The 17,861-nt window shown below is 44.0% G+C and overlaps 1 protein-coding gene across 2 annotated transcripts in view; it reads left to right on the forward strand.

Moving 5' to 3' along the window:
• Positions 1-17,174: 17,174 nt before the first annotated feature.
• Positions 17,175-17,861, forward strand: part of LOC106572099 (kelch domain-containing protein 8B) — a 45,390-nt gene continuing 44,703 nt past the window's right edge. For both annotated transcript variants that reach the window (XR_001321059.2, XM_014145928.2), the window contains exon 1: positions 17,175-17,335. Coding sequence is in view for 1 of the 2 variants with exons in the window: in XM_014145928.2 (XP_014001403.2) it covers positions 17,197-17,335 (139 nt within the window). In the remaining variant the exon portion in view is untranslated. The remainder of the gene's footprint in view (positions 17,336-17,861) is intronic.

Genomic DNA, 17,861 nt, shown 5'->3' on the forward strand with positions numbered 1-17,861 from the left:
TATTTTTGACGCTGCACGTCCTGCCTCTCCCATCTCCTCATTGGTTTTTAGGAGAATATACCCACGTGGGTGATTTAAAGAGGAACTGAGGTCCAATCTCCAGTCCAGTTGGTGGTGGTAATGCACCTTAAAGTTGTTTACCAACCACCATATAAAGTCCACAGAAGAAGAAGAAGAAGAAGAAGAAGATTGATGGAGGAGAGATTACACACATTTACTAGGTTTCCCCTTTTATCTGTGGATTAATTGTCGGAGTAAAGAACACACAATTTTGTGTGACTCAAAAGATCCAGAAGATCCAAAAAAGAAGGACCTTGAGCATTTCAGGTAAAATGTTTATATCCCAGGACAAATGAACTAGTAACAGCAAGCTAGCTAGCTAAATGGCCATGAATGTTTCATGTGTTCCAACCTGTCCCCATATTAATATAGTTGGTTCAGAGTTTGTTTTGATATTTCAACCTGCGTGTCCAGATCCCGTCTGGTGTGGACGGACAAAATCAACATGTGCGCAATGGTGTACATGCATGTGTTTAGTCAGCATGTGAGCCATTGTTGTTCCTAGACGTTTCCACTTCACAATAACAGCACATTCAGTTGACCGGAGCAGCTCTAGCGGGGCAGAAATCTGTTGAACTGACTTGTTGAAAAGGTGGCGTCCTATGACAGTGCCACTGTGAAAGTCACTGAGTTGTTCAGTAAGGCAATTATATTGCCAATGTTTCTCTATGGAGATTGCATGGCTGTGTGCTGGATTTTATACACCTGTCAGCAACGGGTGGGGCTGAAATAGCCAAATCCACTAATTTGAAGGGGTGTGCACATTCTTTTGTATATACCAAAGTAAAAGCTAGACACTCAGGGAGAATTGAAAATTCCAAAAACAATGAATTTAGCATTATTGATTTTGATGTAATTTTTTTGCAAAAGATCACATCATATGCAATGGCAAAATGCATAGAATTACAGGAAATTTGCTTTAAAACTGCAACATTTTGTCTGAGCGCCATGGCAAAATACAGTTGAAGTCGGAAGTTTACATAAACCTTAGCCAAATACATTTAAACTCAGTTTTTCACAGTTCCTGACATTAAATCCTAGTAAAACTTCCCTGTCTTAGGTCAGTTAGGATCACCACTTTATTTTAAGAATGTGAAATGTCAGAATAATAGTAGAGAGAATGATTTATTTCAGCTTTTATTTCTTTCATCACATTCCCAGTGGGTCAGAAGTTTACATACACTCAATTAGTATTTGGTAGCATTGCCTTTAAATTGTTTAACTTGGGTCAAACATTTCGTGTAGCCTTCCACAAGCTTCCCACAATAAGTTGTGTGCATTTTGGCCCATTCCTCCTGACAGAACTGGTGTAACTGTGTCAGGTTTGTAGGCCTCCTTGCTCGCACACGCTTTTTCAGTTCTGCCCACAAATTTGTTGTCCTTAAGCCATTTTGCCACAACTTTGGAAGTATGCTTGGGGTCATTTTCCATTTGGAAGACCCATTTGCAACCAAGCTTTAACTTCCTGACTGATGTCTTGAGATGTTGCAAAGCACCCCCACAACATGATGCTGCCACCCCCGTGCTTCACGGTTGGGATGGTGTTCTTCGGCTTGCAAGCCTCCCCTTTTTTCCTCCAAACATTACGATGTTCATTATGGCCAAACAGTTATTATTTTGTTTCATCAGACCAGAGGACATTTCTCCAAAAAGTACGATCTTTGTCCCCATGTGCAGTTGCAAACCGTAGTCTGGGTTTTTTTATGGCGGTTTTGGAGCAGTGGCTTCTTCCTTGCTGAGCGACCTTTCAGGTTATGTCGATATAGGACTCGTTTTACTGCAGATATAGATACTTTTGTACCTGTTTCCTCCAGCATCTTCACAAGGTCCTTTGCTGTTGTTCTGGGATTGATTTGCACTTTCCGTTCAAAATATGTTAATCTCTAGGACACAGAACACGTCTCCTTCCTGAGCGGTATGACGGCTGTGTATTCCCATGGTGTTTATACTTGCGTACTATTGTGTGTACAGATGAACGTGGTACCTTCAGGCATTTGGAAATTGCTCCAAAGGATGAACCATACTTGTGGAGGTCTACAATTGTTTTTCTGAGGTCTTGGCTGATTTCTTTTGATTTTCCCATGATGTCAAGCAAAGAGGCACTGAGTTTGAAGGTAGGCCTTGAAATACATCCACATGTACACCTCCAATTGACTCAAATTATGTCAATTAGCCCATCAGAAGCTTCTAAAGCCATGACATAATTTTCTGGAATTTTCCAAGCTGTTTAAAGGCACAGTCAACTTAGAGTATGTAAACTTCTGACCCACTGGATTTGTGATCCAGTGAATTATAAGTGAAATAATCTGTCTGTAAACAATTGTTGGAAAAATCACTTGCCATGCACAAAGTGGATGTCCTAACCGACTTGCCAAAACTATAGTTTGTTAACAAGAAATTTGTGGAGTGGTTGAAAAATTAGTTTTAATGACTCCAACCTAAGTGTATGTAAACTTCTGACTTCAACTGTATGTAGAATTGCAGGAAATTTGCTTTAAACTGCTATATTTTCTGTCAGCTGCAGGCAAAATGTGTCATTGTAGGAAATGAGCTTTACAATGGCAAGAATTCATCTCACCTCCACATAGAAACGTGTAGAATGACAGGAATTTGAGTTAAAAAGGCAACACCACCTGTAAAATGTTTGATTTTTCTTCTGCAGCTAACAGGTCGACTGTGCCCATTGCCACGCTCCCTGCCACGCCCCTCTGCCATACCCACCACCTAAGCCTCTTTTTGATCCAGAAAAAACCTCGTGTGTGCTTGCCTGTGTGAGGCAATCTTATCTGATCAATTTCATCCTCAAGGTCGTTTACAAAATAAGGATTTGACAGAGTAATTGAGCATCCATCCATTCTATACTGAACAAAAATATGAACACAAAATGCAACAATTTTAAAGATTTTAGTTACAGTTCACATTAGTCCCTATTTTTTGTTCAGTGTTTAAAGGGGCCATTGTAATGGGCATTGACTGTCTGTGTGCCAATCACTGCAGCCCATTCACTTTCCGACAGCCTCAGTCTTCAGACTCTCATTGGCTTTTGTATTTATGCTTAACTGGCTGAATACATTTCCAACCCCCTTCTATCCATTCCATACATATCTTGAGAGCTAATAAAGGGTGTAGATATTGATTGCTTTTCAGAGGACAGAGCAGTGCGCCCTTTAAATGGCACAGCGGGAATCAGCCCTCAATCCATCAGCGGTCCGACAAAGAATAGGCCAGAGCAGGGAAGGGTTTTATTGCAGTCAGCCGCCTGCGCATCATTATCACCAGCTTATTAAAGGCTGTCATCACTCTGTGTGTGTTTGTGTGTGTGTGTGTGTGTGAGCTACAGAGCGTGCTGTCTCACTCTTAGCCCAACACACCCTGAGTATCATCCTTCAGAATCACCAAATACGTTTGCATGTGCAGGAATTTCCTACTGGGCTTCACACTGGTTGAATCAACGTTGTTTCCCCATCATTTCAATGAAATTATGTTGAACAACGTGGAATAGATGTTAAATTGACGTCTGTGCCAAGTGGGTTGACTTGATGAAATTGTGCTGCCACAGTAAACCAGAATATATAGACAGACGGTAAACAAGATATACAGTTGAAGTCGGAAGTTTACATATACCTTAGCCAAATACATTTAAACTCAGTTTTTCACAATTCCTGACATTTAATCCTAGTAAAAATTCCCTGTCTTAGGTCAGTTAGGATCACCACTTTATTTTAAGAATGTGAAATGTCAGAATAATAGTAGAGAGAATGATTTATTTCAGCTTTTATTTCTTTCATCACATTCCCAGTGGGTGAGAAGTTTACATACACTCAATTAGTATTTGGTAGTATTGCCTTTAAATTGTTTAACTTGGGTCAAATGTTTCGGGTAGACTTCCACAAGCTTCCCACAATAAGTTGGGTGAATTTTGGCCCATTCCTCCAGACAGAACTGGTGTAACTGAGTCAGGTTTGTAGGCCTCCTTGCTCGCAAACACTTTTTCAGTTCTGCCCACAAATTGTCTATAGGATTGAGGTCAGGGTTGTCCCGGGAAGCCAGTTCATCCTTGAGAACCTCGCTGAGTATGTTCAGAAAGGCTGAGTGAAGTGCTTCTGTATTCCAACCGCTCTCAGCGGCGAGCGTCCGAAAGTCAATGACGTAATCCGCTACTCTCCAGCTGCCCTGCCAAAGCGCAATGAGTCATTGAGCAGCGTTCCTGCCACTGATGGTGTGATCAAAAACCCTCTTCATCTCCTAGCTGAAGCTTTGCCAATTAAAACAAATGTCTGATTGCTGCTCCCATATGTTCATGGCCCAGGCCAGAGCCCGTCCTGAGAGCAAGGAGATGATGTAGCTGTGCTGTACTGAAACAGCTGCAAAAACTAGTCGTGTTGTTGCTGGATGCAGGCCTCGCTCTGCTCTGTTGCCAGTGAATTCATGATTCAGAAATCTGTGAAGTATGGACAAATTCATTGTTTTATTGAAAATGTACGGCTGAATGAGATATTTTTGTCAAATGTACTATCGCTTTTGAGTCAGGAAATGTATACTTTTCCTCCTAAAACATTTGCGATTATTTTAAACAATGATTTTTCGTTAGCCCACTGCCACAGCAGCAGAGATGGGTAATAACTGAGCATTACACATTAGTTATACAAAGTAAACAGCAAACTACAAATATGTCTAATGACGTGTTGTTGAACTATATTTATTTGAGCCTGAGTATTCTGATGAATAATTGAGGCAAGTTGAGCTTCAGATGGCCGCTGCCGCTCTAGCCACCGAAGCCGCAACAGCAGCTGGACCACAGCCCCAGCCCATCCCCAGGATCAACACAGACTGGTGGTGCAGTTGTGGCAACTGGCTCCAATGCCGAAAGATGACGAACTATGGTGTCCTCGATTTTTTCCCCCCCGTATTCCAAGGATGAATCAGAGATGCAACCCTGTTCCAGCTGGGCCTATCCAAAGAGTACTATAAGTAGCTAACCTTCACTTTATTGAATGATAACTATAATTATAAACCTCTATGAGTGGGACCATTAGTGGGTTTATGTTTTCACATTAACATCCTTCGGTTTTCTGTCCCCATCATTTCTGATTGTATATCTTGTTCTTATGCATCGTCGCTGAAGAGAAGAGCTGGCTATACACACGCTGTGCTGCTAGGTTGGCTTCAGAAGGATTTAAAGTGCTTTTATATATTCATGCCCCTTCACTTTTTCCATATTTTGTTGTGTTACAGCCTGAATTTAAAATGGATTAAATGGATTTTTTTTTCAATGGCCTGCACACAATACCTCATAATGTCAAAGTGGAATTCTGTTTTTCAAAATGTTTAGAAATGTATAAAAAATTTAAAACTGAAATGTCTTGAGTCAATAAGTATTCAACCCCTTTGTTATGGCAAACCTAATAAGTTAAACATTTGCTTAACAAGTCACATAATAAGTTGCATGGACTCACTCTATATGAAATAATAGTGTTTAACATGATTTTTGAATGACTACAGTACCTCATCTTCATACCCCACACATACAATTATCTGAAAGGTCCCTTAAATAGTGATACAACCACAAAGACCAGGGAGGTTTTCCAATGCTTTGCAAAAGAAGGGCAGACTTTGAATATCCCTCTAAGCATGGTGAAATTATTAATTACACTTTGGATGGTGTATCAATACACCCAGTCACTACAAAGATACAGGCGTCCTTCCTAACTCAGTTCCTGGAGAGGAAGGAAACCGCTCATGGATTTCAGCATGAGGCCAATGGTGAATTTAAAACAGTTAGTGTTTCATGGCTGTGAAAGGAGAAAACTGAGGATTAATCAACAACATTGAAGTTACTCCACAATACTCCACAATTGACAGAGCGAAAAGAATGAAGCCTGTAGAGAATACAAATATTCCAAAACATGCATCCTGTTTGCTTTAAGGCACTAAAGTAATACTGCAAAAAATGTGTTATGTTTGGGGCAAATCCAACACATTACTGAGTACCACTCTCCATATTTTCAAGCATAGTGGTGGCTGCATCGTGTTATGGGTATGCTTGTAATCGTTAAGGACTGGGGAGTTTTTCAGGATAAAATAAAGGAAGGAAAACCTGGTTGTCTCCTTTCCAACAGACACTGGGAGATGAATTCACCTTTCAGCAGGACAGTGACCTAAAACACAAGGCCAGATCTACACTGGAGTTGCTTACCAAGAAGACAGTGACTGTTCCTGAGTGGCCGAGTTACAGTTTTGACTTAAATTGTCTTGAAAATCTATGGCAAGAACTGAAAATGGTTGTCTAGCTATGATCAACAACCAATTTGACAGAGCTTGAAGAATTTTTTAAATAATAATGGGCAAATGTTGCACAATCCAGGTGTGGAAAGCTCTTAGATACTTACCCAGAAAAACTCATAGCTGGAATCGCTGCCAAAGGTGCTTCAACAAAGTATTGACTCAGGGGTGTAAATACTTATGTAAATTATATATTTCTTTGTTGAATTTTCAATCATTTTGAAAACATTTCTATAAACATGTTTTCACTTTCATTATGGGTTATTGTGTGTAGATGGTTGAGGCTGAAGGGTCTCCCCCACGAGGGCGCACATATACAGTTGTTACCCGTCTCCGCAGCTGTGGCATTCAGCTAAATATAATAATGGTAAATGTTTGAGGTGGAAAAGTACACATTTCCTGACACAAAAACTATTGGACATTTGACAAAAATAGCTAATTCAGCTGTACATTTTCAATAAACGTTCAATTTGTCCACACTTTGTGGATTTCTGAACTATGAATTCACTGGCAATGAAGCAGAGCGAGGCCTGCATCCAGCAACATCACAAGTCACGTGACCTGTTTTTTTTTCTTCAGCTGTTTCAGTACAGAACTACAGGAAGAGAGAGGGGGAGAGGTCAAACTCCACTAGTTTCAATGTATGAAATCACTTGGGAGTTTCTGGATTTGGGGATACTTCTCCTTTAAGAGCTGCAGAGCCAATGCTCCAGTTGGCATGAGAGATGTTGGAAGAGCTTAACTGCTGTTTAGCTCTCCCTCTTTACATTTTTGAATACAAAGCCTTTTATTTTGTCTCCCTATTTGGTTTGCTCCATTTTTAGCTCCAAATTACAAGTTGGTGTGGGGTTTTATTTTGGTTTGCCTTTTCTGGGGAAAAGTTAGTGGGCACTCATGGTGGGTGTCTTTTAGGACCCAGATTCTTGTTGCTAGTCAACTTTCAGTGGACACCCCCATGAGTGTCTTTCAGAACCCCCCCTAAAGCTCCACCTGTTTTGTTCTGGTTGTCCATGGCTTATTTGTTTGTTCCCTACTTCTGTTGAGTGATGATATTTTTGGTTTTCTTATTGGGGAACATAACACTACTAAGAACCTAAAAGGGTTTTTCTGCTGTCCCCATAGGAGAACCCTTTGAATAACCCTTTTTGGTTCCAGGTAGAACCCTTTTGAGTTCCATATACTGTAGAAGCATTTACACAAAAGAGTTCTTCCAGCAACCAAAAAAGGTTATTTTATGGAGACAGCTAAAGAACCCTTTTGGAACCCTTTTTTTCTAAGGCAGTACAGACAACATACAGGTACAGTATGTAGAAGCATATATTACACAAATCCACATGCAGTAAGTTCACAATGTACTGTACACTGTAAGCTAAGAACTACAAGCTTCCTCTGTCTATCTCTGTCTACCTATAACTCTCTATAGCCCTGTCAGTGTCTCCTCACCTAACTTGTGCCAAATACGTCTCTCTAGCTGTCATGATATACTGTACCATACAGTATGTACCCTTTTATGTGCTGTTCTCTGTAACTTCCACTGAACATCACGTAAGGTACTGTGTTTACTTCACTAAACTTCTTAATGGTCCAGTGCAGCTGTTTTTATCTCAATATCAAATAATTTCTGGGTAACAATTAAATACCTTACTGTGATTGTTTTCTATACCATTCTAAAATGGTCAAAAAGAAACAAAAATTGCTTTTTAGCAAAGAGCAGTTTCCCAAGCAAGAATGTTGCCAGGACTGTCTGGGAGTGGTCTGAGTGGAGAGCGACAAACTGAAAACTAGCTGTTGTTGTCGGAGAGGTTTTGGACTCTCTTTCTTATTGGTCTATTAAAGTTTGGGCGACCGACCAATTCACATAGAAATGTCAGTTATAGGTCTGTCATTCTCATTGAAAGCATGTCTAAGACGCGGTAGATCTGTTCTATGTGCATTATTTATATAATTCCCATTCTTAGATTAGTTCTTGTGTCTTTTACTTTCGTTTTTGTACACCAGCTTCAAACAGCTGAAAATACAATCTTTTTGTTTATGGAAAATATATTTCACAGTGGTGTAGATGGTACAGTATGATTTCCTACATTATACTTGCTTGTTTTGACACTGTCGTAGAAATTATACACAGGGAAACTCAAAGTCAATCTTAAATGAATCATTCTTTATTATCAGCGCGCTGGAGGGTTCCAATCAACTCAATGCACCAAGTACACATCAATCAATCAATCCGTCAAATTTATTTATAAAGCATTTTTCACATCAGCAGATGTCACAAAGTGCTATCCAGAAACCCAGCCTAAAACCCCAAACAGCAACCAATGAAGATGTATAAGCACGATGGCTGGGAAAATCTCCCTAGAAAGGCAGGAACTTCGGAAGAAACGTAGAGAGGAACCAGGCTCTGAGGGGTGGCCAGTCCTCTTCTGGCTGTGCCAGGTGTAGATTATAAGATTACATGGCAATTTAAGGCCAGATTGTTCTTCAAGATGTTCAAACGTTCATAGATGACCAGCAGGGTCAAATAATTATCAGTGGTTTTAGATGGTGCAACAGGTCAGCACCTCAGGAGTAAATTTCAGTTGGCTTTTCATAGCTGAGCATTCAGAGGTTGAGACTGCAAGTGCGGTAGAGAGAGAGAGAGTCGAAAACAGCAGGTCCAGGACAAGGTAGCACATCCGGTAAACAGGTCAGGGTTCCCTAGCCGCAGGCAGAACAGTTGAAACTGGAGCAGCAGCATGACCAGGTGGACTGGGGACAGCCAGGAGTCATCAGGCCAGTTAGTCCTGAGGCATGATCCTAGGGCTCAGGTCCTCTGGGAGGGGAGGGAGAAATGGAGAGAGAATTAGAGGGAGCATACTTAAGACAGGAGATAAACAGACTGACCCTAGCCCCCCGGCACATAGACTATTGCCGTACAGATACTGGAGACTGAGACCGATGGGTCGGGGGACACTGTGGCCCCGTCTGACGATACCCCCGGACAGGGCCAGCCAGGCAGGATATAACCCCACCCACTTTGTCAAAGCACAGCCCCCACAACACTAGAGGGATATCAACAGACCAATTTACTACCCTGAGACAAGGCTGAGTATAGCCCGCAAAGATCTCCTCCACTGCACGAGCCCGAGGGGGCGCAAAACCGGACGGGAAGATCACGTCTGTGACTCAACCCACTCAAGTGACACACCACTCCTAGGGACGGCATGGAAGAGCACTAGTAAGCCAGTGATTCAGCCCCCGTAATAGGGTCAGAGGCAGAGAATCCCAGTGGAGAGAGGGGGACCGGCCAGGCAGAGACAGCAAGGGCGGTTCGTAGCTCCAGTGCTTTGCCGTTCACCTTCACACCCCTGGGCCAGACTACACTCAATCATAGGACCTACTGAAGAGATGAGTCTTCGGTCATGACTTAACCTGTTAGGGCTAGGGGGCAGTATTGACACGGCTGGATAAAAAAACGTACCCGATTTAATCTGGTTACTACTCCTGCCCAGTAACTAGAATATGCATATAATTATTGGCTTTGGATAGAAAACACCCTAAAGTTTCTAAAACTGTTTGAATGGTGTCTGTGAGTATAACAGAACTCATATGGCAGGCAAAAACCTGAGAAGATTCCTTACAGGAAGTGCCCTCTCTGACAAGATCTTGTTCTTCTTGTCTCTGTTTATTGAAGACTGAGGATCTTTGCTGTAACGTGACACTTCCTACGGCTCCCATAGGCTCTCAGAGCCCGGGAAAAAGCTGAATGATATCGAGGCAGCCCCAGGCTGAAACACATTATCGCGTTTGGATAGTGGCCGGTCAGAGTACTCTGAGACTCAGGTTCGTGCACGAGGGCACGAGATATTTTTGTTTTCTCTCTCTTTGTACGTATACACGCTTTCCCGGTCGGAATATTATCGCTTTTTTACGAGAAAAATGGCATAAAAATGTATTTTAAACAGCGGTTGACATGCTTCGAAGTACGGTAATGGAATATTTAGAATTTTTTTGTCACGAAATGCGCCGCGCTCGTCACCCTTATTTACCCTTTCGGATAGTGTCTTGAACGCACGAACAAAACGCCGCTATTTGGGTATAACAATGGATTATTTGGGACCAAACCAACATTTGTTATTGAAGTAGAAGTCCTGGGAGTGCATTCTGACGAAGAACAGCAAAGGTAATAACATTTTTCTTATAGTAAATCTGACTTTGGTGAGTGCTAAACTTGCTGGGTGTCTAAATAGCTAGCCCTGTGATGCCGGGCTATCTACTGAGAATATTGCAAAATGTGCTTTCACCGAAAAGCTATTTTAAAATCAGACATAGCGAGTGCATAGAGGAGTTCTGTATCTATAATTCTTAAAATAATTGTTATGTTTTTTGTGAACGTTTATCATGAGTAATTTAGTAAATTCACCGGCAGTGTTCGGTGGGAATGCTAGTCACATGCTAGTCACATGCTAATGTAAAAAGCTGGTTTTTGATATAAATATGAACTTGATTGAACAAAACATGCATGTTTTTCTCAAATTTCTCAAACATATGACTATTTTACACCATTTTAAAGACAAGACTGTCGTTAATCTAACCACACTGTCCGATTTGAAAAAGGCTTTACAACGAAAGCAAAACATTAGATTATGTCAGCAGAGTACCCAGCCAGAAATAATCAGACACCCATTTTTCAAGCTAGCATATAATGTCACAAAAACCCAAACCACAGCTAAATGCAGCACTAACCTTTGATGATCTTCATCAGATGACACACCTAGGACATTATGTTATACAATGCATGCATGTTTTGTTCAATCAACTTCATATTTATATCAAAAACCAGCTTTTTACATTAGCATGTGACGTTCAGAACTAGCAAACTTCCGGTGAATTTACTAAAAATTTACTAAATTACTCACGATAAACGTTCACAAAAAGTATAACAATTATTTTAAGAATTATAGATACAGAACTCCTCTATGCACTCGATATGTCCGATTTTAAAATAGCTTTTCGGTGAAAGCACATTTTGCAATATTCTGAGTAGATAGCCCGGCATCACAGGGCTAGCTATTTAGACACCCAGCAAGTTTAGCACTCACCAAAGTCAGATTTACTATAAGAAAAATGTTATTACCTTTGGTGTTCTTCGTCAGAATGCACTCCCAGGACTTCTACTTCAATAACAAATGTTGGTTTGGTCCCAAATAATCCATAGTTATATCCAAATATCCTCTGTTTTGTTCGTGCGTTCAAGACACTATCCGAATGGTAAAGAAGGGTGACGAGCACAACGCATTTCGTGACAAAAAATTTCTAAATATTCCATTACCGTACTTCGAAGCATGTCAACCGCTGTTTAAAATACATTTTTATGCCATTTTTCTCTTAAAAAAGCGATAATATTCCGACCGGGAATCTGCGTTTAGGTAAAAAGACGAAAGAAAATAAAGCATGGGGTCGACTCGTGCACGCGCCTTAGCCCATCGTCTTCTGATCGGCCACTTGCCAAAAGCGCTAATGTGTTTCAGCCTGGGGCTGGAATTACATCATTCAGCTTTTTCCCGCCTTCTGAGAGCCTTTGGGAGCCGTAGGAAGTGTCACGTAACAGCAGAGATCCCCTGTTTTGGATAGAGATGATCAAGGAGGGCAAGAAATGGTCAGACAGGCCACTTCCTGTAAGGAATCTTCTCAGGTTTTTGCCTGCCATATGAGTTCTGTTATACTCACAGACACCATTCAAACAGTTTTAGAAACTTTAGGGTATTTTCTATCCAAAGCCAATAATTATATGCATATTCTAGTTACTGGGCAGGAGTAGTAACCAGATTAAATCGGGTACGTTTTTTATCCGGCCGTGCAAATACTGCCCCCTATCCCCAACAGGTTAAGCACTTAGAAATTCAGAACATATTGTACAAATTGGAATTCGTAACATATCATACGAATTGCAAGATAAAATTACAAATAAATTAAAGTCAGTTAAAGATGAATCGTTTTGGGGAATCATTTTGGCTCGTGAGCGCTGATTTCAAAACTACTGGCTGAAATTATACAAAACCTTCATAACACATCTTTAACTGTCTTTAGGCTCTCGCCTATCACCTTCACCAGATATCACCCTTCCTTGTACTCCCTGCAACTCTTTCTCTCTTATCTCTTATTTAGATTTTCCTTCAATCTCGCCGCTGTGTGTCTTTCCTCCTTTGTAAATCCTTAAATCACCCAGAGTGTTTGTTCCTGTCTTGTGTTCCATGACTATGGTGCATAGCTATCAGTCTGGTTACCTGTCAGCCCTGTCTACAGGCACCGTGTGACAACGATGGCCTCTGTGTGTCTTTTTCACATAACAACCAAACTTCAAAAGAGTGTGGTTGCGTGTGTGTGTGTATGCATGCGTGCGTGTTTATGTGTGTGTGAGTGTGTGGAGGCAAAATGAGAGGATGTGAGAGGAAGAGAGCAGTTGCAGGAGGAAATGGATGAGCAGCAGGTGGTCAGTTAATAAGACTGTTCTCCTTTTGGAGAAGCAGGATGTGCTTCATGCAGGGTTGATGTGTTTCTGTGTCAATCGGGTCTACAGTACATCACATTTTCTGCTGTGTGTGTTTGTGACTTTATCTTATGCTTTGTTCATGTGACTAAAGCTGTTGATTATCTGTATCTGTTAGAAAGCGACTTACCATATCTAACTTCCTGTTATTGTTGTTGCGTCTTGCCTCTCTGTGACTACACAGAGCTGTGTGGGCTCTCTGTATCTGTGTTGGTAACGGTGATTCTTCTGTTCATCTTTAATTGGTGTGTCACACTGGTCATGGGTCATGATGATGTATGTTATTATCGTCCACCAGTCAGCACCACCTGCACAAGCTCCGTGTGCTCCACCCCTTAAATGTCTACTGGGTAGCGGTTGCCATGGCGTCTCCCTGGGAGACGGGCATAGATCAGAGCAGAGTTACCTTAATTAGAGGAGACTGCGTGTGATTGTGTGGTGGAACCTCAGGGCGGCGGGCCGGTAGGAGGTGGATGCTCCAGGGGCCCAGAGCGGAAGCTGGGCCCCCCTCTTCCTCCCCCTCCCTACCTCTCCCTGTTACAACCACAGCCAGTGAACATATGTTGATATTTTTAAATGCACAGAGAAAAACAACAGATAACCACAGGTGATGACTGATGTTTTGTTATTAACACCCAAGGGGTACGTTTAGCTTTTTCAATGTTATTAGAATGAACTTGCAAGGATGGAGAATGTTATATCATTCGTTTTTTTTTCATGTATTGTTTACACTGAGTGTAGAGGATATGTGTAGAGTCTTCATTGCCTTCAGAACGCCAAGCCCTCCAGAAATATTACAACAAAATCATCCCTATCTGTGACAATCTAATGTGGAGGATTATAATGAGTGAAACTGAGGAATGGAATTGAACAAGTGAGAAAATCAGGGTGTGGAATTTAGACTGCTGTGATACAGTGGTTCCCACAGGTCTTTCTGAATGGCTGTTTGATATTTGCTTGTTTAAAGGTTGTCATTTAATTTCTCAGGGGATAGGCCTATCAAAGCCTATTTAAAGAGGTTTTGGTGGTGAAAGCTCAAAATGGAAATGCAGTTACTCATCATTTTCTTTGTTCTTTTCTGAATTTGTTTACCCACAGATACTTTCATACCCATTCATTCACATACACACGCACACATACACACACTCCCATTCCCATGGTTATGGTTATGCATCATATCTGTAAGTAGTCATTTATTTAGTTGTTCCTCTGTTTGAACGTGCTAAACACCCTGGCTAGATGTAACACGTTAATGATAATCTTGAGTGGTGTGTGGGCGGGCCGGGGAGAGAGGGTTCTCTCCTCTGCATTTCAGATAATCGGAGATAATCACAGGTCTGTGTGTGTGTGAGAGAGGGGCTCTGCGCTGTTCCCTCTGAGAAGTGAGGGTCATTATGACCTGTGAGTTTAACAGGGAGCAGGCCACGGTGCTCACTGAGAGGAGGCCCTCCATACCAGGGCAGAGTGGAGCAGAGAGGGGGTGGGTGGAGCAGAGATGGGGGTGAGTGGAGCAGAGATGGGGTGAGTGGAGCAGAGATGGGGGTGAGTGGAACAGAGAGGGGGGTGAGTGGAGCAGAGATGGGGTGGGTGGAGCAGAGAGGGGGGGTGAGTGGAGCAGAGAGAGGGTGGGTGAAGCAGAGAGGGGTGGGTGGAGCAGAGATGGGGGTGGGTGGAGCAGAGAGGGGGTGGGTGGAGCAGAGATGGGGGTGGGTGGAGCAGAGATGGGGGTGGGTGGAGCAGAGAGGGGTGGGTGGAGCAGAGAGTGGGTGGAGCAGAGATGGGGGTGGGTGGAGCAGAGATGGGGGTGGGTGGAGCAGAGAGGGGGTGGGTGGAGCAGAGAGGGGGTGGGTGGAGCAGAGATGGGGGTGGGTGGAGCAGAGAGGGGGGTGAGTGGAGCAGAGATGGGGTGAGTGGAGCAGAGATGTGGGTGAGTGGAGCAGAGATGGGGGTGAGTGGAGCAGAGATGGGGGTGAGTGGAGCAGAGATGGGGGTGAGTGGAGCAGAGATGGGGGTGAGTGGAGCAGAGATGGGGTGAGTGGAGCAGAGATGGGGTGAGTGGAGCAGAGAGGGGGGGTGAGTGGAGCAGAGAGGAGGGGGGTGAGTGGAGCAGAGATGGGGTGAGTGGAGCAGAGAGGGGGGTGAGTGGAACAGAGAGGGGGGTGAGTGGAGCAGAGAGAGGGGGGTGAGTGGAGCAGAGAGGGGGGGTGATTGGAGCAGAGAGGGGGGGTGAGTGGAGCAGAGAGAGGGGTGAGTGGTGCAGAGAGGGGGGTGAGTGTAGCATAAAGAGGGGTGAGTGGAGCAGAGGGGGGGGTGAGTGGAGCAGAGAGGGGGGTGAGTGGAGCAGAGAGGGGGTGGTGAGTGGTGCAGAGAGGGGGGGTGAGTGGTGCAGAGAGAAGGTGAGTGGTGCAGAGAGAAGGTGAGGGTGGACACAGATAGAAGGAGATGAGTAGGGAATAAAGGGATATTGTAGGAGACCTGGAAGAGGAGGCGGCAGTACAATCTCCAATGGTTTTGGAATTATTTTTGTAATCTGGTACTGTCAAATCAGTGATGGTCTTAATAAACAAGCAGGGATGCATTCAGATTGACTTCCTCAGCACTTATTCTTTGTCATCTCTCTGCCTGGCCTCTTCTCCACTTATCTCTCCTTTTTAGTTTGCTTGCAAGTGTCTTTTCTCTCTTCTTTCTGGCTCATCCTCCTACATGCTCTTCATTCTTCTCTCCCTCGTTTCTCTGTGTGTGTGTGTGTGTGTGTGTGTGTGTGTGTGTGTGTGTGTGTGTGTGTGTGTGTGTGTGTGTGTGTGTGTGTGTGTGTGTGTGTGTGTGTGTGTGTGTGTGTGTGTGTGTGTGTGTGTGTGTGTGTGTGTGTGTTTGTGTGTATGTGTTTGTCTGTGTGTTTGGCACTGAGTCATGTTCTGAGCAGTAAGCAGGTCAAAACCTCTGTCAGAATCTGTGCAGCAGGCTGCAGGGACACGGGGGTATCTGTACATGATAGGGAAAAGAGGAAGAACTGTTTTTGTATTCCGAGCTCTAGCCCTCTGTCTGAAAGTGTTCCAGTAAATCCTCCTGCTTCTCTGGATTAGTGCAATGCTGCGGTCGCAAATCTGACTGCTAATAGAGTGCTGACCCTACTCTCCTCTCCCCAACCCTCCTCTCCTCTCCTCGCCTCTCCCCAACCCTCCTCTCCTCTCCCCAACCGTCCTCTCCTCTCTCCAACCCTCCTCCCCTCGCCTCTCCCCAACCCTGCTCTCCACTCCCCAACCCTCCTCTCCTCTCCTCGCCTCTCCCCAACCATCCTCTCCTCTCCTCTCCTCTCCCCAACCCTCCTCTCCTCTCCCCAAACCTCCTCTCCTCTCCTCTCCTCTCCTCTCCTCTCCTCTCCTCTCCTCTCCTCTCCTCTCCTCTCCTCTCCTCTCCTCTCCTCTCCTCTCCTCTCCTCTCCTCTCCTCTCCTCTCCTCTCCTCTCCTCTCCTCTCCCCAACCATCCTCTCCTCTTTCCCCTTGACCTTTCCAACCCCTCCCTCTACTCTGCCTTCTAGCAATCCACCCATCCATATATTAATCAATCCACCCATCTATCCATCCATATATTAATCAATCCAGCCAGCCATCCATCGTTCCATCTATTTCCAGACACTCTGCAGGGAGTGATACATTGTATTTCTCTCCTCGGTATCTGACAGGGATGTTCATTGGCATTAAGGCAGACATCTGTTTGGGTTTGGCTCCATCTCTCGCTAGTCTCTTTTTCCCTCCCTTTTAATCTGGCTGGCAACCGCAGTGTTTCGGCAGGATGGCCATGTTTGCTTAGCTCGCGTTTTTCTTTCCCCATTTCCTTTTTTTCTAATATTCTAATGTCACTGCAGCAGAGATATTTACATTTCTCCTTGAAACTTCAGGCAGGGTTATCTGTATTTTTTAATCAGGCCCCTGGATTGTGTTTGCGTATGACTCATTACTTAAAAAAGAGATGCAGAGGATCATAACACACATCATAATCAAGAATAGGTGCACAGCGTGACAGCAAGGTTAGTGTCAGAGACCAAAGTGCATTTTTGTTTCGTTGGTTGAGTTGGTTCTTTACTTTTATTCTCATAACACTCTGGATAGTGGAATTGTGAACTGATGAAATTACGCCACTCTTTAGTTCAACATGGGAAATATTTAACTCTCTCCCTTACCTATCCCCCATCTCTCCTTCTCGCCCTCCCTCCCTCTCTCCCCCTTCACTCCCTCTCTCCCCCCTCTCTCTCTCCCTCTCCCTCCTCTCTCTCCCTCCCTCCTCTCTCTCTCCTCTGTCAGATGGGAAGGTATATGCTCTGGGAGGGATGGCAGCTGACACGACGCCCCAGGCTCTGGTGAGGGTTTATGAGCCGGAGAAGGACCAATGGCAGCCCCTGACCTCTATGCCCACGCCCCGCTATGGAGCCGCCTCCTTCCTGAGAGGCAACAAGATCTACGTGCTGGGTAGGCCACTCCCCCATCCCTTCCCCTTCTGTCCGGTCACATCCCAGGGGAATGGCAGTATCATCGCCTCTGACCACTCAGAAGACAGCATGCAGAGAGAGGTCAAAAGAGAGGTTAGGCAGGTGGACCACAGTTAGATTGTTGGCCTGTAGTTAAATGGCAGCCTGCGGGACATGTTTCAGAACACAGTGTCCTCCATGCCAAACAGGCTCAAGCACCAGCCAACACTGGCCCCTCGCTCTCTCTCCCCCAACTGTGTGTCACTCTGGTCAGATCTGACCTACAGTACGGCCACACACGCCACATGTACACGCTGTTGTACTACACACATTTAAATATGCACGCATGCACGTACAGCATAAGGGTTTCTAATTGACCATGAGGATCAGAGGAACCTGTGCTGAATAGGAGAGCAACACACAGACACACACACACACTCTTGCTCAGACGTCTGGGAAGGGTCGGGCCCATCGGGCTCTCATGCTCTACAGAACTTTCTGGGTCTTGACTCTGTGCGAGTTCCAAA

This window comes from Salmo salar, chromosome ssa15 (genome assembly GCF_905237065.1).
Source record: "Salmo salar chromosome ssa15, Ssal_v3.1, whole genome shotgun sequence".
Lineage (NCBI taxonomy): Eukaryota > Metazoa > Chordata > Actinopteri > Salmoniformes > Salmonidae > Salmo > Salmo salar.